The following is a 22,104-nucleotide window of genomic DNA, read 5'->3' as shown; positions in this document are numbered from 1 at the left end:
TGAGGAAGTGAAATAAGCGATACCGGCATAAGCAGTTTTATACTGGGATAACTCTCTACACTAGGGCTTTCGCCAGCATAACTGCGTTGGCAAAAACCCACCCTGACAGCGATAGCGCTGCTGCTCAGCCTTCTACGAGCAGACCTGGCCTAACGCAGCTCCTCTTAGGCACTTTCTTCCCTAAGAGAGAAGGTGTTTTGTGCTCCCAGGTCTGCCACTGGCCTGCAAGGTACTTCCCCTCCCCCCTCCGTGCCTCAGTTTCCCCATCTGTAATGTGGGGACATTGGGATAAGAGCTAAAGGTGGGAATGGATGCTTGGGTCCAGCGGTCTCCTAGGGGCAGGCCAGGCTGAGTGTGATAAGGCCCCGCTGGGTCACAGCATTGTCAGCTGGAAACCCTAAATTCCATCTACCCGTTGTACTGGTTTGGCCACTGTAGCAACTGAGCATGTCACGACCTTCTGTCACGCCCCACACGCCGCTGTGAGGCAGGGCGGTTCTCTTAGCCCCACTGTACAGGTGGGGAACAAGCACAGAGAGACTCAGAGTCTGTCTAAACTGTTCCCTAAACCCAGACCTGTGGGACCGGAGCTTGTGGAGTTGGGATTTCTTGAGTGTCCGCACTGGGTTTGCAGCTGCTGGAGCCGGGTCTCAGCCGTGCTAACGTATCTGCGCTCACCACCTGACTCGGGGCTGCGGTTTGGCAGGCATCCACGCTGCTAAAAGACGGGGCTTGGAGCCGAGTCTCCGTAGGACTCTGGCTCTGACCCACCTGCCTAGCAGGGTCCTAGGAGCCAGATCCAGAGGGCTTGGTGCCCTGAGTCAGAGCGATTTGTGTGTGGACGGGGCTTCAAAGCCCAGATTCAGTGTGCAGTGTAGACATGTCCTGAGAGCAGCCACTCGACTCAGTTCCAGGTTTGCCTCCTAACCACTGGACCATCCTTCCTGTCCGATCGCCGCGTAATATAGCCAGGACTGGCAGCACCACAGCCCCTCTGAGGGATGCAGCAGGCCCATCCCTATCATGGGTCCCCAGCCCCGTTGCGTTCCCGCTGCGGCGCTGGCCAACCCACGCTCGGCACAGGGCTGGGCCGCGGTGGAGCAAGTTGCTGCGTAGGTCCCGGGAGCATCTTTCAGACAGGCGCCAGAAAGCGCTGGGGAGCAGGTAGCTCTGAGTCACCCCTGACTCATGCCGGCGCTGGCTGGCCTGCCGTTAGCCTTGGCAGCCTTCGGGCAGGCTTCCCTCAGCCCCGGTGGCTTGGGATTGGTCTCGGTGCAGTGCATCCTCATTCACTGCGCTGCAGCCGTCTAATCCCAAGGGATTTACCTGCCGGTGAGTCATGCACCCGGGGCAGGCCGTGCCACGGCCTCCCAATTAACTCTCGCATGGGCCAAGCGCGCCGATTGCACAGGGGCTGCTTCCCCTCCCCTTCCTGAAGCCAAGCAAGTCACAGCAGCTGCTGGCAGGCCCCTCCAGCCTCGATCGGGGCTGGCGGGAGGGGGCATGCCGTGGCGCCAGGGATGTGGCGGGGGGGGGGGGGGGGGTTTACAGCTGGATTTTTCCATCTCAGCCCAAGGCCAAAGGCAACCTCCCATTTTATAGGGAAATATTTTAGCAATTCCCGCCGCAGGGACTCTAGGTGATAACCGGTGAAGTCATGAGACCCACCCTCCCTCCTCTCTCTGCCCTAGGACTACCCGAAAAACCGCCATCCCGGCTGGAGCAGAGGATCTGTGGCCTACCATGCAGGTGAGCGAGACAGGACTGGAATGGGGAGGAATCGAAGTCTCTGGCCAGACCCCAAAGAAAGTTGTCCCTTCCGAGTTTAACCGTGCACTTCCCGAATGCAGCAGCATCACCCACTGGCAGTCAGCCCAGGGCACACCACTTGGGGGACAGAAGTGTCACACTCCCAACACTGGACACCATGTTTTTAGTGGGGGGGGGTTAGGTGCATAAATGCCACAGGGCTTTGTGCGCTGAACGTTTGCCGGAACTTTTGAAAATGTCAGTGGCAAAGGGTCCGGGTTTCGTTCTGCTCTGGGGTCTGGATCGTGAGTGCAGAAGTCCAGGGAGTTGGCAGCCCACCAGAACAGCTGGGTCTCTGCTGCCTCAGAACATCAAGGCTGCGTGTTTCCAAGCTATCTGAGGGGCTTGGAGGCCTGATGCTCGTTAATTTCAAAGAGGAACTCGGTATCTCAGTGTCTTAGCCAGGTCAGCAAACTGCAGCCGGGATTGATTTCCGGCGAGGCCCGGTGTTGGGTCACAAGTTTATCAGCCGGGAAAGCTGGTTAATGCTCAGATCACAGGTAGCTCCACTTACTTACAACCCTGCTGGTTACTGCTGCCATATCTGCCCGTCTCCGGCTTGTGTTGGATGATGGTGGCTCTCTTAGCTGTGAGTCCTCTCGCTTCGTGGGCTGGATCCGGTCAGACCCACTGCACTCCAGCAGTTCATCTGGCTGTTGCCTTCCAATCGTCTTATGTCAAAGCTGTCCTGGCCCCTTTCTGCTGCTGGACTCTCCTCTGGGTCCGATGCTGGTTTCTGCCTGCTTTGAATTTAGCCCAGTTAGTCTGCACCCCAGGAAGAACAGCAAGACATTCTTCAGTTGCTAAGTACCCGAGCATGCAGCCGCCCTCTGTGGCTTGTCTGTAGTGGGGATTGAACCGGGGACTCTTGGTCTAAAATCGTGAGCCTCTCCTGCCTGATCTAACAGACCGTAGAGTCTCCTCTGCTTCTGTGTGATCCAGCCAGCCAGCGGGGTTACAATAACATCCCCACTACTGACTGCTCACAGAGCCGCATGAAGGGCGGGTCTCACCCAGCCTCTGTATGGAATCTGGGCTCAAGCACTGAGGGCTGCAGGCCCAGGGCTCATGATAAGCAATTGAGCTGAGGCCGGCTCTTGCGTTGCTCACTGTGAAAGCCCAGGGGACTAGCGGGTGCCCGGCACCTCGCAGCATCAGGCTCTTAGGCAAAGCAATCAGCCAGGGATCTGGAGGTCGGACTCCCTGGAGCCTCCAGCCTCCTTTTCTTAGAGGGTCGGAAGAGGTTCTGGGGCCTGTGATGTCCAGGACGTTAGAATAAATGATCACGATGGTCTCGTCTGACCTGAAACTCGACGAGTACAGCGAGATCTGGGGTTTCCCTCTTGGCACCGTGTCTGCTCCACTAGGCCAGAAGGAGCTGGCAGTCTGGCTAGCTGAAGACAGGGGTTCTCTCCCCTGCCTTGGACTGTATTGCTGGCTTCCGGCTGATCCCCATCAGCTGAGAATTAGCTATGAGCATGTTGAGCCAGCTGTCCCACTGTGGCTGCTCCCGCCCAGCACGCTCCACCAGCTGGGAGCTGAACAGCTGCTGAGTGCAGGGGCTGTCTTGGGGGCTTGTTTCTGTGACCTGCTGCCTCTGCGGCTGTGGAGATTTTGGAGATGCTCGCTGCGAAGACCAGCTCCTGCTCTGATCATTCAGACTGTTGTTACCCGACACACAGGGCTTAAAGTGTCCGTGCTGTACCTCTCCCTAGGGGCCCCGGGCCTGATCCCTGGCGGTAAAGCGGCACAGCTGCTCTGAAGTCAGTCGTGCTGCACCAGCCAGGCATCAGGCCAGGTGCGTGTAACCACACAACCAAATCTCCAAGGAGCTGATTGGCCAATCAGAGCCACAGCACTTGGAGCCAGGGGGCTGCTCGGCTTGGGGGATGGCTTTGGAGCTCACAGTGCGCCACCTGCATCTGCTGCTGCCAAGGCTCAGCCATGCTTTCGGGAAGGGTGTTGCAGCAGAGCTCAAAGCGTTTTACAGAGGAGGGCAGTAGCGTTATCCCTGTATGACAGATGGGGAAACTGAGGCACGGGGCGGGGAAGTAGATTTCCCAAGGTCATCCGGCAGCAGAGCTGGGAATAGAGCCCAGGTCTCTTAAGAGTCCCAGCCTAGGACTCTACACGCTAGACCACAAGCTGCTGAGGGCAGGATTTTTACATCCATCAGTGCCTGGGTGTGGTCCACATCTCTGCTTGAGCCACCCAGTTATGGGCTCCCAACACCTGGTTCAGGAGCCCCATTGCCACCATCTAGTGGTGATGGGGGTTTGTCTGCGGGTGCCTTGGGGGCAGCCTGACCTCTTGCTTTCCCTGCCTAGGTCAGCCCTTCAGTCTTGGCTCCTAGCGGCAGAGCAGTTGATGCAGTCTCAACCCTCGATGGATGATGGAGGCCTGGTCCCCGTAATCCTACCAGGTCCTCTGGCTCCAAGACAGCAGGGCTGGTAGCCCTGGGGCCCTTCCCTCGGGATTGAAGCTATTGGGAGCTGTCTTCCCCCCCGTTCCGTGTTTCCTTCCTCCCTTTCCCTCCGTGAGCAGTCCGACCTCCTGGGCCGCGCTCCCTTTCTGCCTGATTAAGGATTTTATTTTCACTGTCTGACTTGTCTCTCTGAAGGAAAAGCTGTAAACGCTTTTGGTTCCTGGCGGTTTCTTTCCAGTGCTCAGCGCCAGGGGAACATTTCAAATTCCCATCCAAGTATTAGATCTGCTGCCTCCCACTTCCCTTCGCTGGCCACGTCACCTTCCTCCTCCTCCTCCTTCCTGGAAAAAATCTCCTCCCACCTTTTTTCCCTTCGTGTTACCCAGCCTCGCGGTGCCAGCTGCTGCTCTGAGCTGCCATAACCTCTGGCAGACACGGGCGCTCCATGGAACCACAACAAAGCCGCTCCATCAGCCCTGCGCCGGGGGAATGTCCGGGCAATAGAGCCCAGGCTGGGAGGTAGCGACGCACGCGGACGAGAGCATCTCTGAGCCGCTCGTGCTGCGAGCGAGTGGAAGAGCTCCCACGTGGCGGGAGAGTGTGAAGAAGCGAGGGGCAGTAACCCTGCCCTAAACTCCCTTGTGCTCTCCTGTTCATTACATGGCTGGCGAGTCGGGGGGAATCTCTCTTGTTTTGCTGCCTCTGAGTGTCTGGCTCTGGCTCTCCTCACCCTCCTATCTCGGACGCTCCCCTCCCCGTCTCTGCCAGGCCTGTGGCTGGCGTGAGCTGAAGGCATCCGTGAGGAGTGCGGGAGGCCACAGGGGAGCCCAGCCGCCCCTTGGCCCGCTCACAAGCGGAGATCTTTGGCCTGCAGCGCCCGGCTCGCGCTCTTGGGCCAGTGGGTCTTTGCGAAGGCCTTGGGCCTTTCTTGCCCATCGTCCCTCTCCCCCCAGGTGGGCTGGCTAGCTGAGGGCAGCTGAACATTGCTGCCCATGGTGGGCACTGCAGCCAGGTGCCCAGACGCACCAGTGCCAGGCCAGCTCTCAAACAGTCGAGCAGGGGGCTGCATGGGGGTGACCCACTTGCATCCAGGTGCATCCCAGCTCCCTTTGGCCACGTCGTCCTTTCCCCGGCTGCCCCAGCCCGGCCTCCCCCACGCCCAGTTTGGATCTGGCCGTGTCGCTGGAGCTCAGCTGCCTGGCCGGCAGCCCCAGCACAGTCTGAGTTGGGTTTGGCGAGGCTCGTGGCTGGGTGCCTGGGCCTTAATAGCTGACTGAGGTTGCAGCATGGTCAAGGGTGCTGGGAATCAGCAGACCTGGGTTCTAGTCCCGGCTCTGCCTCGACCTGCTCGGTGAACCTGGAGAAGCCTCTTCCTCTGGCTGTGCCTCAGTTTCCCCTCCCACTCTTTGTCTGTTTAGCCTGGAAGCTCTTTGGGGCCAAGGAGCTGGGCCTTGCTCTCACTTGGGGCTAATAGAAAAACTAACCATCAAGGAGCCCGTCTCCTTCCAAGCTAGGACTTTTGGGAGCGAGTGGAGCACGGAGTCTGGGCGGGGCCGAGCGTACCTGTCTCCTGCCCCCCCGGCCGTCCAGTGCAGCCGCTGGCCTTCGTCTCTCCGGGGTGAGACCGAGGGACGCTCCCCACGCTCACAGCATGGTTCTGAGGGCGGTGCCCCAGGGCCGGGCCCCATCGTGGTGGGTGAGGGTCGAGCTCTCGGCTTCCCTCGACCAGACCCGGGCGCGGGCATGGGTAGAATACACCAGCTGAGGTCACTCTGGCCCCAGCTCAGCAAGGGGTGTGGGGCAGAGCCCCCCCAGCGTGGGAGCCGGGGCAAGGGAGAAAGGATTCCAGCCTAGATCTGACAGGCCAGAGGAGAGGAGGGTGTGGGTGGGGGGGGGGGTACAGATGGAGGGGGGCACTGAGGAGCGGGGGCAGGTGGAAGGAGCCAGGAGTAGAGAGCTGGGCGGCTACCAAGCTGGCTGCAGAGGGCAGGGGCTTGAGATCTACTGGTGCCCTTCCCTCTGCATGGGGGCACCCCCCGGCCCCCTCGCCGCACGCTGCTGGTGCTCTGAGACGGCTGGGAGGTTGGAAAATCTCAGGTGACTTGGTGCAGGGGGTGGGATTCGTGGGATCCCGCGGAGGGGCTGGGTTAAGCCTTCCCTTGCCCCCCGAGTACCGTACACCGGCAAGCCCTGCCCCCCCTGGTTATCCCGCCCCCGCCTGTGGCAGGAGCCAGGGGATCCCCTACAAGGCGCGCTCGCGCTCCGCTGGCGACACACAGGAATGTTTACACAGTATTATTCCCAGCTTGGGTTGCCCTGGCAACGGGGAGAAATATTTACCGCCCCTTTGCTGGGTGCATCTCCCTTGTTTGCCGAAACAACCCCCCTCCCCTCCGCCCAGGCCTCCGCCCTCTGCCTGGCCCACGTGCCTCGTGGCTCCTCGTCCACGAACCAGCTGCACAGCCGCTCCCACCCCCCCGGCTCCTTTCACGTGGGCTCCCATGCTTGGCGTCTCTGGTACACGAGAGCCCGTTCAGCGTGTGGCTCACCCTGGTGCATCAGCTTTCTTGCAGCACCCCTGGGTGCGTGCCATGGCCAGCTGGGCGCTGGGGTCTCTCAAGGCGAAGAGGAGGGCCTGGTGCTGCTGGGGGTGTGGTCAGCCCCCTGCGTCCGGTCCATGGCTCGGGGGGCAGCTGATTGAACAGCCAGCGTTGGGAGCTGAGGAGATGGGTGGGTTGGGACTGGCAAGGGAGCCGATTTAGGGCAGGGTGAGGCCTGGGCCTGCCGATGCAGCTGTGTGGCCCGGGGGTCTGGTGCCATCTCCCACTGGCGGACGTAGCGTTCTGATCCACCTGCCCCGCGGGCAGAGCCCACGCCAGTCGCTGCAGGCCAGGGGTGCCACCAGGCTGGAACTCTCCCCTAAAGAGCGGCCACGTGCCTGGGCATCGCTCCCCTTCCCAGGCCACCCTGCCAGGCCCACCATGCTTAGCGGCCTCTCCTCTCCCTCTTCCTTCCAGACGATGGGAAGATCTTCCACGGGAGCGGCGTGGGCGACCCCTTCGGGCCCCGGTGCTACAAGGGCGACATTATGGGCTGCGGGATCATGTTCCCGCGGGATTACATCCTCGACAGCGAAGGTGCGTGACCACACGTGGCCGGGGGGAGGCGTGGCTGGCCCCCGGGGACCTGAGATCCACTCCTGTAGCGACAGGCTGAGGGCTGCAGCCAGTCCTCCCCCACTTGGCCCCTGCCAGTGAAACAAGACTCGGAAAAGCAGGGGGTGGGGGGATGTGGAGCAAGGCAGCGTGGGCTAGTGGCTAGAGACAGGAAGCCGGGATGGTGTTTCTGACTGTCAGGGGAATGAATCTGGATCGGGGGGTGTGTGTCTCGTGAGTGAGGCTTGAACCTGGAGCCGCTGCGACGTGAGACAAAGGGCCCAGCCTTGTTGCAAAGACCCCAGCGGGTGCTCCTGCGTGGGGTGCAACCCAGCCCCGGGGTGACCAGCCCCCCCTCCCCCCAGGTGACAGCGATGACAGCTGCGACACCACAGACCTGAAGCCCAAGCTGCGGGGTGTGCGGAATGTCCTGTACCTGCACCAGGAGGTGGAGGAGGAGGAGGAGGAGGAGGAGGACGGGGAGGAGATGGAGCAGGAGCACGAAGGGAAGAAAGTGGTGGTGAGAGCTGGGGGCTGTGCCGGGGGGCTGGGGTTGGGGCGCTTTGGGGGGAGGCTTAGCAAGCGGAGGGCTGGGATGGCTCGAGGGAGGGATGCGGTGGGGCTGGGGGGACAGGCTGGGGGATGTGCTATGGGATCAGCGGGGGTCGGGAGGGGGAACGCACCCAGGGAGCTGGGGCATGGTGGGGGATATGCCGGGAGGCTGACTCGGGGAGGGCACAGAGGATGTGTCATGGGGGGCGGGGGGGGGGAACTGCTTTGGATCCAGGCTGGTAGGAGCTGAGAGTGACGGGGTGGCTCTGTCTGGGGTCCCTTGTCCCAGGGACGCCCGGGACCCCGCTGGCATGACGCACATTGGCACAGCTGGCCTCGATCAGAGCCGACTGGGCAGTGCCCAGCCCCTCACCCAGGGGCCGACCGGCCTGGTCTCCCCCCTACCCCGCTGTGACCTTGGCCCAGGCCTGGGTACGAGCCGGCTGGATTTCCCTGGCCTGAGGCGCCCCCTAGTGGCTGTTGCCATCAGTGCTCCTCTGTTCCAGGAACTGGCTTGCTTGGCCGTGCGGAGAGCTGCGCTCTAACCCCACTCCAACGCCGGGCTCTGCGCCCGCTGGCGGGGGCTGGCATTGGCTGTATGGGAGTCCCCCCCGGCTTGTGCCGAGCTGACACCCGCAGCCGTACGCATCCGGCAGCGTGTGCACAGACTGCGTCCCGTGGGGAGGCTCCTGAGCCCACGGGGCAGGGGGTGGCTACGGAAGCAGGCCTGGGGCAGCCCGGGGGCTCGTAGAGCCCAGGCTGCAGAGAGTACACGTCCAGCTGCAGTGCATGCTGGGAAGCAGCTTTGCCGGCAAAGGGGCGGGCAGCTGCGGCCATTGCAGATCGGTTACTCCCAGTGAGGAGCTGCTCTGGCCCTTGCCTGGGCACCTCTCCGCATGGAGCCGGGTGCCGTGGCTGTACTGAGTCTGGCCTGGGCCGGGGGGCTGCGTGGGGCCCTGGGCTGGGAGGGAAGGGGCCACGTTGCGGCAGTGAAGGGGTTAACAGCCCGCGGCACCATCCTGTCCCCCCAGGTGTTCTTCACACGCAACGGAAAGATCATCGGCAAGAAGGACGCGGTGGTGCCGGTCGGCGGCTTCTTCCCCACCATCGGCATGCTGAGCAGCGGGGAGAAAGTCAAGGTGGACCTCCACCCGCTCAGCGGCTAGGAGACGGGGGGGCGGGGCATATCCCATCCGCCGCCCTCTCTCGGGGTCCGTGCCCTCCCCATGGGGCACCCCAGGGACGTTCTCCATCACTTCAATCCCTTGCGCTTTGAGCCTCTGCCTGCAGGGGGCAGCGCTTTGTCACCGGCGGCTGAAGTATTATCCCAGCTGGTTCCGCACGGGTCCCTCCCCGCCCTGCTGGCGCCCGGCAGTCTGCAGGCGGGACGTTGGGGGGCTGGAGAGGGCTCTGGATGGGCCTGGTGCTGCCCCCAGCGCCAGCCAGAGCACGGGGCAGCCTCCTGTGTGTAGCAACGTGCCAAGCCTTGGGCCCAGCCTGTCCGTCTCAGTGTGGTGTGTGACGTGCGGAGATGGAGATGCTGCCTGAGGCCCAATTCCCACCCCCCTGCGTGGGGCTGGCCCCTTCCGCCCTGCTGGCGAGATTCCTCTTTGCTTTAATTTCCTGTCTGGCTGCTTCTGTCCTGCAGGGATCCCGGTAGCTGGGCACCTGGCCTGGGCTCCGGCTCCCACCTGAGCACGCGTGAGATCTGTGCCCGTAGATGGTGTTACGGCACTGTGGCCTCCTGCCTGCCCCAGCTCGGCCTGCCCTGGTGCTGGTGGGGAATCAGGCACCACGCGGATGGGGGCCCGGGCTGCCTCGAAGCCTCTCCCTGCTGTCCTGGGGTGCCCAAGCCCTGCCCCACTTGCTAAAGAACCGGTGCCCTGGGCATCCTCCTCTGCCCGTCGCTGCAGCCGCCGCTGGCCCTCGCGCCCATGCTGGTTGCCTTATGACAGTGTCGTGCCATCCCTCGGGGGCTGGGATGGCCTGACCCATGGTGCCACGTCTCCAGGCCATCAGCCAGCCTCCCAGGGGGCAGGGCACAGGCCATGGGGGCAGGCCATGGTTTTGTCCCTGACCAGTGTCTCGTTCTGCCCTCTGAGGTCAGGGGCTGGGGGTGTCAGGGCGAGCGAACACGGGCTGCTCTGGGCCCTGGCATAGTGTCAGGCGGGGGCTTGGCCTCGAGAGGATGGTGCTGCAGCCCAGGGCCCCTTCGTGGGGGCCGCAGTCAGCAAACCCTGGCCCTCCACGGGGTGATCTCAGCTGCCCCTCACCCGGCCCCCTGAGCCTCCTAGACCCCAGCCTGTCCCCACTCCTAGGGATCACCAGGTCTGTAAAGGGCAGGGCAGATGGGTGGGTTTCTTTGGGGTAACTGGGGCTTCCCCCATGAAACAGCCCCCTGAGCAAGCTTGGAAACTGTCTCGCTCCCCCCAGCCTGCTGTCGGTTGGACCGTGCCCCATCGGCCCATCCCCCTGGCTTGGGCTTGTAGCCAGGCTCCGGGGTGGCCCAGCCCTCGCTGCTCCATCCGCTGTTCCCTGCAGGCCGGTTCAGAGAGTCCACGTGAACCGGCTCCGGCCCACCCCCCAGTTCCGAGTCTGCCCGTGGCTCCCACTGCCACCCCCACCCTCCTTAGGGAGGTAGCTCCCTAGCCTGGGGCGGGGGTCCCCTCGCTGGGCTGGAGGGTGTGGTCCTCGTGGGGGGGGTCACGGTGGGGAGGCCTATTTCTGCTTCTGGGGACTTCAGCATCTGCCCCAGAGCTCTCACATCCCCGCGCCCCAACCCAAAGTGCTGGTGCCTGCCCTGCTGCCAAGGGGGGGGGAAGGATGGCGCCGGAACCCACCTGAGCGCCCCCCCCCCCCGGTGTCTCAGCCCAGGCTGGCGGGGCTGCAGGGAGCGAGGGGGACGCGAGGCAGAGTTAACAAAGGGGCAGGTTCCTTCGCTCCTCTCCACGGCTCTCTTGGCGGGACACCTGGGCCCAGGCTGTGCCGGCTGCCAACCGTGGCCAGGTGGCTGCTAGCCAATGAGAGCTGAGCTGCTGGGAGGCCCCCCCCGTCTGGGCTGCCCCAGCCCTGGGCTGCCCAAAGCTCCCTGGGCCCACGGGGTTGTGTCTGTGATGGCCGGGGACCCGGTGCCGGGAGCTCACGCAGTCGAGGTGCCATTGGGGCTTGTGCTGCTGTTTCTTTGCTTAATTGTTACCAGATCTTGTGAATGTAAAAATCGCCCCCCCCCCCCCCCCCACTCTGTGTATCCCTCTGCCCAGGTCTGGGCACAGCTCTTAGCTGCTAGTGGGAGGTTGGCCAGCCTGGGGAGGGCTCTGATTGTGGGACTCTCCCCTGCCAGCCTTGCCCGCCTCCAACTGAGAGAAGCAGCCGGGCTGCTGCTGGGAGGGCGATATCCCCTGGGCTGGGACCCTGCCTGGGTCCCATCTGCATGGAGCCCATATTCTCCCCCCCCCCCCCCCAGATGGGGATCTCACCGGTGCTGCGGCTGCTGCTGGACTTTGCACCTATGGGGAATCGAGTGTTTTGACCCAGCCAGGTCGAGATCCCCCAATCCCCACCCCCGGTCTGCGCTCTCTGACCTACACGTCTGTACATACTGAGATCTTTATACACACTCAATAAAGATGGAGTTTCCATATTTATCTGTATCCGGCTCCTGGCATCTTTTGTCCTGGTTGGTGCCGCCCTGTGGCTGGCCTCGTGCTGTTGATGTCCAATGGGCAGCAGGGACCCGTGGCAGGCAGCTGGGCCTTGGGACGGCGGGTTGAGGATCGATTTAAATCACCAAGCCTCAGCGTAAACCATCAATTTGAATCAGCTTCTCCTTGTGTGCTTTGGTTACTTGCTAAAGAAAGGTGCATTCGCACTGGTTTGTATAACCCTTCAAACAGGTTGAGTTACAGCTGGATGGAGCCTTTGGCGAGCTAGGAGGGGACACTATATGCATGTGATTTAGCAGGTATATAGTTTAATATTGTCCGATTATTAAACCACATTCTTAGTGTGTTAGAAAATGGTGAACGATCGACTGCTTTTTCACTGTGTGTGTCGAGCTGCATTAGGATGGTCACTGGAATTTCACTTAGCACATTAAACTGCAGAGCAAATGGATTTTCAGTAAACAGAACAAGCCCTTACGCCTGTGCACCCATGACCTGTTGTGCCACATTTATAAAGCTTCCCCTCCCCGTTACATCCTTTCGCGGTGTAGAGAAGCTGCCTTTGATCCCCCGTTTTTGCAGGAGCTCGTGGATTTATCATATTTATTTTTGATTTCAGTGTTTTAAGGGCTTATAAGTCGTTTAGGCCGTCACATGTTTTGTATTCAAGTCAAGTATTTTAAGAAGACAAACGTACTGTACATTACAAAATCAAGGGGATTTACATTTAAAAAATCCATTTTTTTATTTAAAAAAAAATTTTTTCCTGCCCTGTTGAAGATTCAGTGTGTGGCTGGTTCGCTGCCCCTGCCTGGTCCTGCCTTTGCCTCTGCCCCCACAGCTGGCATTCCCAGTGCCAGCTGGACTGGGGGGCATGTTGCCCTGGCCTTAAAGCCAGGCTGGCTGCCTCTTGGGCTTCTCCTTCCCCAGGTTACTAGGACACGGCCTAAACCAAGGTCCCATCCAAATCAGGCTGATCCAAGAGACACACCCCTGTAATTGCTGCACCCTGCAGGGTAACCACCCAGTAGAGACCCTAGCGAGGAACAAAGAGCCTGAGTGGGGCATTGTCCTGTTGCCCCCTACAGCCGTAGCAGCAACTGCAGAAGTGACTGGATTTCCCCAAGGCTGAGCAGCTGCCGGGGGGCAGTGCTAGCGCTGGGTACGGGGAACCTCTGCCAGTCAGGCGGCTGCTCTGATTTTTACCACCCTACGGAGGGCAATGTGGACCCTCCAGCCTGGGTTGCGAAGCCCGACGCCGGGGAATTCATCTGCCACGTGGGCCGCTCTGGCTTTGCTCGGGCCCGGCCGCCCCCCGGCACCCAGGCAGCTGCCTGCTTGTCACCGGCTGTGGTTCCTTCATGCTGTTTGTCAGGAGCAAGAGCGAGTGATGCAGCAGGAGGCGCCGTCCGGTGCTGACGGGAAAGAAGAGCCCTCCGGCCGATGCTGAGCGGGACACGGCCCATACCGGCGGCTTGCGCTGGTGTTTTTAATGCAGTGGAGGGGGGTGGGCTGAGGATGTCTGGACTTCCTCCAGTCTCGGGCCCTCATCTGTCTGCTCACCACGTTAACGCTGAACCTTACTGATGACCATTCCTCTGTCATGCTTCCAGTTCCACGGGCAGGCCGAGGAAGACCGGCACAACGGTAAGTCTTAATGCGTGGATGGTGTAGGCAGGAGAGATCAGATTTATTAGGCACTGGGGAACCTTTTGGGAAAGGAAGACCCCATGCAAGACGGATGGGCTCCCCCCAAACCAGTACGGAACCGGACTGCTGGCATGGACAATCAAAAAGGTTGTAGAGGATTTTTTTTTAAACTAAGGGCTGGGGGAAAGCCAGGAACAGAGGAGCACGGGGTTTGAGCAGAAAGAGCCCTGAGGGATGGATTTATTAAAGAGGAAATGCAATAATCCAGGGGTTCTCAAACTGTGGTCCAGACCCCCACGTGGGTTGTGACCCCGTTTTAATGGGATCAGCAAGGCTCAAACCCAAGTCCCACTGGCCAGGGCTAAGGTTACATACCCCCAACCAGCGCAGAAGCCCCAGGGTGGCGGGGCTCAGGCTTCGGGCTCCCCTCCTGGGCGTGTGTAGGAGTTTCTGTTGTCAGAAAGGGGTGGGGGGGTCGCGATCCAGGGAAGGTTGAGAACCGCTGCAGAGTCTATACAGAGGCTAGGGAAGAAGTTAGTAAAGTGCAGGTCGGACAGTCAAAAACAAGACTCCCATTGAAATCTGACCCACGAAGGCAAGCGACTGACTGTGGATAAAACAGGCCAGTGCTTATCTACAACTGCGGGTGGGGGAACCGCAAGGCCTGGCTGCAGCCGGGGTATTGCTTTAACCGGCACTGGGAAAACCAGCTGGAACAATGCGAAGAAATGGGCCATGTTAATACCCGGGTTTGGAATATATAGGAATGACGGAGTGGGGCGTGCGGGGGCGGCAGTATGTGGGAAAAGCAGAGTGAAATATAGGGGAAATGTTGACTGAAGCAACCGGTACCATAGAACATCTCCGGCTAGACATTCCCGGCTTGAATAATAAGAGTAGAGGAGGAGGAACATCCTCCTGACCACCAGCCCAGGAGGGTGAGTCTGAAATGCTCAGAGAGATTCGAAAGCCCAGTAATAACGGGGGATTTCAACTCATACGGACTGGGAACCTCACCTCCGGATGGGAGGCGGGGATCATAGGCGCCGACTCTGTGGGTGCTCCAGCCCCGGAGCACCCATGGAGAAAAATTAGTGGGTGCTCTGCACCCACTGGCAGCCAAACTCCCCTCATCCCCCGTCCCACCTCACCTCCCCTGAGCGTGCCGCATCCCCACTCCTCCGCCTACCTCCTAGCGCTTGCCCCCGCAAAACAGCTGTTTCGTGGTGTAACAAGCTCTGGGAGGGAGGGGGGAGGCGCTGGAACGCGGCGCGCTCGGGGGAGGAGGCGGGACCAGGGCGGGGATTTGGGGAAGGGGTTGGAATGGGGGCAGGGGTGGAGTGGGGGCAGGGGATGAGCCCCCACCGGCACCAGCAGAAGTCAGTGCCTATGGCTGTGTTAAAATTTCTAGGCAGGGCTAATGGCCGCTTCTTGGAGCGGCTAGTTCTGCAACCCGCACGGGAAGAGGCACTTCTTGATTTTGTCCTCGGCGCGCGTAGCTGAACCGCTTGGTAATAGCGACAATAATTCAATTCAACGTCCTTGTGGAGGGGGAAATGGCAAAGACGCCCCCCATGGTAGCATTTCCCTTCCAACGAGGGAACTACCCCAAAGCCAAGAGGCTAGTTACATGGAAATAATCAAGCCTAAGAGAGGAAATCTCCTAATGCCACTATACAAATCCGTGGTTCAGCCACCCCGTGAATGCGGCGTGCAGCTCTGCTTGCCTGGGCTCAGAGAAGAGCTTTTAGAATTGGAAAAGGTGCAGAGAAGGGCAACAAAAATGGCTACGGGGCTGGAACAGCTTCCGCAGGCAAAGAGGTTCAACAGGCTGGGCCGGTTGAGAAAAGAGCTGAGTGGGGGCAGGGGCTGCGATGCTAGAAAGCTGGAAACTCAGGCCTGGCGAGGAGACCGTGTCTAAGGAAGTGTTATTTACCCCTCCCCATAACACAAGAACTAGGGGTCGCTCCAGGAGCTTGAACAGGCAGCAGGTTTCACACAAACATAAGGAAATACGTCCTTGCGCCACACAGCGTCAACCTGTGGAACTCACTGCCAGGGGACGGCGTGAAGGCCAAAACCGAGTGAGAGAAGCTGATGGCGGATCGGTCCGTCCGTGGCTATGAGGACCACGGCCCCGTGTTCTGGGTGGCCCTGAACCTCTCGCTGTCAGAAGCTGGGAGGGGATGACAGGGGGTGGCCCCCTCGCTGACTGCCTGGTCTGTGCATTCCCCCGGGGTTGGCGGGCCAGTGCGGCTGCTCTCTCTTCTATCCATGCTGCTGGTTTCCTCACAGTTAACTTGTAGCAAAGCCGTCCGGCAGCTCTGATGGCCGGGGGCAAGGAGGAAGGGGCTTATTCTAGTCTCCTCAACTATCTTCTCCATCACGGCTCATCAGGCTAGTATCTTCCAGGCGTGCATCACGCGGCGTGGCTAACATCTGTCACGGGGGGCTCGTTCGCCCTCCCCTGGGGTGGAGCCGGGGAGCCGTTTGGTTTGTTTTTTAAGCGTCTGGTCAGAGCAGCAAACCTGGCCCTGGGAGGGGGCTGGTCCTTTGATCCCGGCAGTTCGTTGCACCATCTGGACCCAGCCCCCCCGGGAGCTCCTCTCCCCCTCCCTCCCCGCTTGCTGGCTGAGTTCTCCCTTGCTGCTCCAAGCCGACAGGGGGCTGGGCCCCTCGGCCCCTTCCCAAATCCCAGGCTCGGCTCAGCCCGGTCGGCGCAAAGACGGGCCTGGAGGCAGCGTGCCCAGAGCAGTGAGCCGGGCTATGCAGCGGGGCAGATGCCTGGCACCGGCTGGGAGGGTATTTTTCTCGGCAGGTTGTTAATATGCAGCTGGCTAAAGCCCCCTGCTCCACTCCCCCCATAGACATTAGAGAGACGCCTCTGCCTGGAGCTCATATAAATTCTTTATTAGACAAAAATAGATCTCTTCTCTTTATTAAATCCCACCCCCACGGCGCGGCCTTCGGCAGCGGCCGGCTGCAGCCCTTCCTCTGCACTGCAGGCGGCTGGCGGAGAAGCTGTGGGGCGTGGGCTGGGCCCCGGCTCCCTCTCCCCACAAGGCGCTGTCGCTCTGGGGCAGCAGGACCTGAGTCGGCCCCTGCCTGCGCTGGCAGGATCTCGGCTGTGGGAGCAGCCCGCCTCCGTAGGCAGCTGGCCCGCCGAGACACAACCGGCCCCTCGCATGAGTACTGACAGTGCACTTGCTACGACACAGCCCAGCAGGGGGAAAGAACCCAGGAGTCCCGATCACCAGCCCCACCGCTGCTGTAACCCCTAGACCACCCTGGCTCTGCTCTTGAATCCCGTGACCAGGCCTTGGCGTGCTGAGAGCCAAGTGCCTGCACTGATCATGCCGGGAGCGTGAACTTGTCCCGCTCACTCCCTCGGCTCCTGGCAACCCCATGCAGGGCCGGGCACCCTAGGGTGGGCCCTGGCCTTGCTCAAGGCCGCGCGCTCCTGCCCCCTGCTCCTTCGGCCCATACAGCTTCTCCGACGCTTCCCCCTCTAGGAGCCTTCATCCCCTCGGCAACGGCCCAGCCCCTGGCGGCCCCCCTCTTCCATGCCCCCCGCTGTCTCCAGTGACCCCGCACCGCCGAGATCACCAGCCCCAAGGCTGCCCTCTTCCAGAGCCCTGAGCATTAACCCCTCCTGTGCCACCACAGGGCCCCCTGTTAGGCAGGTGCCTTTGGGTTCTGGTGTCTCTGACAGGGTTAAAGCTTTGAGCTGGGGGGGGGGGGAAAGGGCCAGATGAGAACCCCCCCTCCCCATCCTGACTGAAGGCGAGCGGGATCAGGCCTGCGTGAGGGTCAGCGAGATGGGTGGGCTGCACCCACAGCCCAGCCCAGCCCCTGCCCCTGCCGGGAGCCGCTGCCCGTTGCGTGGCTGGGCGCTGGCCGGGGGAAAGGGGCAGGGCTGGCGTCTCTCCCGGCCTCGCTCATTTCCTGTGCGTCCCCAGCATGACCTTGGTGATGAAGTTGACGATGGCCAAGGCCGGCTGCTCGGGGTCGAGCTCGGCGAAGAGGTGGCAGACGTTCTCGCAGGGGCTGCCCTGCTTCTTAGCCACAAAGCCGAAGAGCCTGCGAGAGAGGAGATGAGACTGGAGCCAGACGGCCGGCGAGACGCCACCCCCCGCCCACCGCCCCCGGCGCTGACCTGGTCCCCCCACCCCGACCTGGCCCCACTGAGTCAAACTTCACCACATGGTGCCACTCCAGCCCCACTGCGCCCACCCCAGCCCTGCTGCCCCCCCAACCCCGCTGCACCCACCCCAGCCCTGCTGCACCCACCCCAGGCCTGCCATGTCCACCTGCGGGTGAAACAGGGTGAAATCATAAGGATGCTCCAAGCAAGAGTATCCATGGGACAAACAGAAGGGCCAGCCCCAGAGCAGACAGAGGGTCTGTCTGTCCCGGCCGTGCAGGGGTCCCCGGGGGAGGGTCACTGTCCCGGCCGTGCAGGGGTCCCTGGGGGAGGGTCTGTCTGTCCCGGCCGTGCAGGGGTCCCCGGGGAAGGGTCTGTCTGTCCCGGCCGTGCAGGGGTCCCCGGGGGAGGGTCACTGTCCCGGCCGTGCAGGGGTCCCCGGGGGAGGGTCTGTCTGTCCTGGCCGTGCAGGGTCCCCGGGGGAGGGTCTGTCTGTCCCGGCCGTGCAGGGGGTCCCCGGGGGAGGGTCTCTGTCCCGGCCGTGCAGGGGTCCCCGGGGGAGGGTCTGTCTGTCCCGGCCGTGCAGGGTCCCCGAGGGAGGGTCTGTCTGTTCCGGCCGTGCAGGGTCCCCGGGGGAGGGTCACTGTCCCGGCCGTGCAGGGGTCCCCGGGGGAGGGTCTGTCTGTCCCGGCTGTGCAGGGTCCCCGGGGGAGGGTCTCTGTCCCGGCCGTGCAGGGGTCCCCGGGGGAGGGTCTCTGTCCCGGCCGTGCAGGGGTCCCCAGGGGAGGGTCTGTCTGTCCCGGCTGTGCAGGGTCCCCGGGGGAGGGTATGTCTGTCCCGGCTGTGCAGGGTCCCCGGGGGAGGGTCTGTCTGTCCCGGCCGTGCAGGGGTCCCCGGGGGAGGGTCTGTCTGTCCCGGCTGTGCAGGGGTCCCCGGGGGAGGGTCTCTGTCCCGGCCGTGCAGGGGTCCCCAGGGGAGGGTCTGTCTGTCCCGGCCGTGCAGGGGTCCCCGGGGGAGGGTCTCTGTCCCAGCCGTGCAGGGGTCCCTGGGGGAGGGTCTGTCTGTCCTGGCCGTGCAGGGTCCCTGGGGGAGGGTCTGTCTGTCCCGGCCGTGCAGGGGGTCCCCGGGGGAGGGTCTCTGTCCCGGCCGTGCAGAGGTCCCTGGGGGAGGGTCTCTGTCCCGGCCGTGCAGGGGTCCCTGGGGGAGGGGCTCTGTCCCGGCCGTGCAGGGTCCCCGGGGGAGGGTCTGTCTGTCCCAGCTGTGCAGGGTCCCTGGGGGAGGGTCTCTGTCCCGGCGGTGCAGGGGTCCCCGGGGGAGGGGCTCTGTCCCGGCCGTGCAGGGGTCCCCGGGGGAGGGCTGTGCAGGTCACAGGGTTTCTGACTCTACACCAGGGCACGTGAGAGAGCAGCTCTCTGGTGCTGGCCCCCGGCCCCCAGCCCCCAGTGGGCTGTGGCTGCGGCGCTGGCCCGGCCCCTCCCCGCACTCACTTGGAGGTGGTGCCGTCCGGATTCGTCCACCTGCAGTTAAACAAACAAACGGCCTTTGTCTCTCGTAGGTAAAATTATATTTGCTCTAAGTGACGGCGATTCTGGGGGGGGAGCTCCCATCTACGCTGGATCCAGCCTCTCCCAGCAGGGGGCGCTGTGAGGAGCGGGGCAGGAGCGCAGGCTTGGGGGGGAGCTCCCGGCTACTCCAGTCCCAGCCCCTCCCAGCGGGGGGCGCTGTGGGCAGTGGGGCAGGAGCGCAGGCTGGGGGGGAGCTCCCGGCTACTCCAGTCCCAGCCCCTCCCAGCAGGGGACGCTGTAGGGAGCAGGGCAGGAGCACTGGCTGGGGGGGGAGCTCCTGGCTACTCCAGTCCCAGCCCCTCCCAGCGGGCGGCAGCGGGGCAGGAGCGCAGGGTGGGGGGGGAGCTCCCAGCCCCCACTGTTGGGGTGTGGCACTGTCCGTTACCTCCTGTCCTGCGGGTCCGTGCTGCAGAAGGTGATGCTGTTCACGGGGTAATGGCGCCGGAAGAACAGCCTGTTGGATCAAGCCAATGGCTGGGGGTCAGTGCAGGGCACCGGGGCAGGCGGCCTGGGGCAGGGCCAGCCCCCCAGCGCGAGGACGGGAGCAGGGGCAGCGAGGGGATGGGGGAGGGATAGTTGTGCTGCAGCAGGGGGTGGTGCCTGGACAGGGGATGCCCATGGTGGGTAGGGGGCAGGGTCTGGGATGCCCCGGGGTAGGCAGAGAGTGGAAGGGATGCCCCAGAGAGGGCAGGGTTGGGGCCTGGGGTCTCCCCTGTTAGATCAGGGCAGGAGGGGGGCCCAATGAGGCTGCCCCCCCCAGGAGGGGGGCCCGGCGTGTGCCCACGCGGCAGGGGTGTCACTTACTTCCGCTGATTGTCCGTCAGGGTGATGCCCTGGGCCGAGACCTTGAAGTGCACGAGGCAGGCGAGCGGGCGGGGGCTGCAGCTCAGGGTGCTGGCGGCCGCCTTGGCCACGGCCTGGGGGCCTGTCAGCGACTCCGTCTCCACCGAGCTGAGGTAGAGCACGCTGCAGGCTGCGGGGGGGACGGGCCGTCAGCGGCGGGGGCAGCCCCGGGGGCCTCGTTCTCCCCCGCCCCCAACCTCCTCCGCCCCCCACAGGCCAACCCCCACCCCCACCTCTCTGTGACACCCCCCCCAGGTCCCCCTCTGCGGACCCCAAGGGAGACGCTCTCCCAGCTCAGTCCGGATCTCCCAGCCAGGCCGCCCTGTGCTTCCAGGGTGGGTGGGCACGAGGCTGGGCCTGGCCCGCTGTACGGTGCCCCCGTCCCCGCCTGGGCTGGCTCTGTGCTCAGTGGCTCGTGGGTGGGCGTCTCCCAGGACTCCCCCAACTACCCATGGGATCCCTACCGCCCCCGTGCCACCGCAGCCGGCTCCCGGCCCCAAGGGGGTGCTGGGACCGCCCGACCTACCCGCTCCCTGCTTCAGCAGATCAGCCGCCGTGCTCACGTTGGTGGGGATGGCCACGTCCGGGGTCTCCTCCACGGGATCTGAGCGAGAGAGGGATGCTGAGGCTGCATGGGCTAGTGGCTGCAGCAAGCAACCAGGACTCCTGGGTTCCATTCCCAGCACTGGGAGGGGTGTGGGGGGCTAGTGGTTAGAGCAGGGGGAGGGGCGAGTGCTGGGAGTCAGGACTCCTGGGTTCCATTCCCAGCTCGGCCAGGGGCACGCCCTGGGGCCCAGGACTCCTGGGTTCACATGGCTGTGCGGCCTGAGTTCGTGTCGGGGTGGGGGTGGGGGATGTGTGTGCCGCCTTCCCGGAGCAGAGGGAGCCTGGGGCCTTGTCCAAGCAGCCGGGAACCGCCGGGGGCCCCAGTGCATCCCCCCCACCCCACAGCAGGGCCCGGGCAGAGGGATGCAGGTGGGATTCAAACCTGCGGGTAGCGCCCTCTTGTGGGAGAGCGCAGTCAGGGCAGGGCCTCCCTCTATTCTGGCAGAGGGGTGCGGCCCCCTCCCTGGGTGCCAGCGCGGCTGTGTGCAGCCCATGTTCTGCAGCAGTGGCCCCTGCGGCTGAGAGGTCCCGGGAGCCTGGCCTGGGGGTGCCCCCTCCCCCGGGTACGTACCTCTGCTGGGGATCCGGAGCTTGCAGGGCAGGGAGATGGGGGTGATGGAGTGCTGCGAGACCAGGGCGGGCAGGCTTCCTGCAGGGCACACGCACCGTCAGCTTCCCCTGCGCCAGCCCCCAGCCAGCTGCCCCCACACAACCCTCTTCCCCGTGCCCCCGCCCTGGCCCCCTTCCTCGATGCCCTTTGCTCCCCAACGCCCCAGCTCTGGCATCCTTCTGCTTGCACCCCCTCCGAGCCCCCGAAGCAGGTCCAGCCTGCGGCCCCTCCCCCCCCGGCCAGTGCACCCCAGGCTCCCCCCTGCAGGGTGAGCTGGCGTCTTCGCAGGAGACCCAAGGCAAAGCTCCACGCCTGGGACAGGCTGGGGTGGCGAGATGCCCCCGGCTGTGGGTGCCCATCGCTCTGTGGGCGACATGCCAAGGGCAGGTAGCCAAGGGCTAGGGAGTTGATGGACAGGAGCGGGGGTCCCCCACCCCCCCCCCATCACTCACCGAAATAGGGTTCGTTCTGGCAGCCCTTGATCTTCACCCCCTTGGGGCCCGTCTCGATCAGGAAGTGACGCACCAGCTGCTCCATGGGGTCACCTGGGGCAGGGACTCAGGCAGGTGAGAGACCCTCGCTGCCGCCCCGAGCCCCAGGCCCTGCCTCCTCCTTGGTGCCGGTGGGGCTGGGAGCACCCTGGCAATGGGATGGGCACCAGCTCCCAAAGGGCAATGGAAGGGCTAGTAGAGCAGGGGAGGGGGCTGGCAGCCAGGACTCCTGGGTTCTGTTCCTGGCTCTGGGGTGGGAACAGGGTCTAGTGGCTAGAGCTGGGGCGGGGGAACTGGGAGCCAGGACTCCTGGGTTCTGTTCCTGGCTCTGGGATGGGAACAGGGTCTAGTGGCTAGAGCTGGGGCGGGGGAACTGGGAGCCAGGACTCCTGGGTTCTGTTCCTGGCTCTGGGGTGGGAACAGGGTCTAGTGGCTAGAGCTGGGGCGGGGGAACTGGGAGCCAGGACTCCTGGGTTCTGTTCCTGGCTCTGGGGTGGGAACAGGGTCTAGTGGCTAGAGCTGGGGCGGGGGAACTGGGAGCCAGGACTCCTGGGTTCTCTTCCCAGTTCTGGCACAGGCTCATTGAGCAGAT

At 63.3% G+C, this 22,104-nt stretch overlaps 2 protein-coding genes across 7 annotated transcripts in view; one reads left to right on the top strand and one right to left on the bottom strand.

The window, feature by feature from the left end:
- Positions 1–11,591, top strand: part of SPRYD3 (SPRY domain containing 3) — a 33,149-nt gene extending 21,558 nt beyond the window's left edge. For both annotated transcript variants that reach the window (XM_044994973.1, XM_044994972.1), the window contains 4 exons: positions 1,692–1,749; positions 7,252–7,371; positions 7,755–7,909; positions 8,973–11,591. In XM_044994973.1, the coding sequence (XP_044850908.1) occupies positions 1,692–1,749; positions 7,252–7,371; positions 7,755–7,909; positions 8,973–9,107 (468 nt within the window). In that variant the 3' untranslated portion in view covers positions 9,108–11,591. The remainder of the gene's footprint in view (positions 1–1,691; positions 1,750–7,251; positions 7,372–7,754; positions 7,910–8,972) is intronic.
- A 4,549-nt stretch (positions 11,592–16,140) lies between these two features.
- TNS2 (tensin 2) overlaps positions 16,141–22,104 on the bottom strand; it is a 50,249-nt gene continuing 44,285 nt past the window's right edge. For all 5 annotated transcript variants that reach the window (XM_044994601.1, XM_044994602.1, XM_044994600.1 and 2 more), the window contains 7 exons: positions 21,474–21,566; positions 20,983–21,060; positions 20,332–20,409; positions 19,767–19,935; positions 19,348–19,416; positions 18,885–18,914; positions 16,141–17,333 (listed from right to left, as the gene is read on the bottom strand). In XM_044994601.1, the coding sequence (XP_044850536.1) occupies positions 17,192–17,333; positions 18,885–18,914; positions 19,348–19,416; positions 19,767–19,935; positions 20,332–20,409; positions 20,983–21,060; positions 21,474–21,566 (659 nt within the window). In that variant the 3' untranslated portion in view covers positions 16,141–17,191. The remainder of the gene's footprint in view (positions 17,334–18,884; positions 18,915–19,347; positions 19,417–19,766; positions 19,936–20,331; positions 20,410–20,982; positions 21,061–21,473; positions 21,567–22,104) is intronic.

This window comes from Mauremys mutica, chromosome 20 (genome assembly GCF_020497125.1).
Source record: "Mauremys mutica isolate MM-2020 ecotype Southern chromosome 20, ASM2049712v1, whole genome shotgun sequence".
NCBI classification, from domain to species: Eukaryota; Metazoa; Chordata; order Testudines; family Geoemydidae; genus Mauremys; species Mauremys mutica.
Note: the sequence above shows the minus strand (reverse complement) of the source record. Positions and strands in the feature narration are given on the sequence as shown.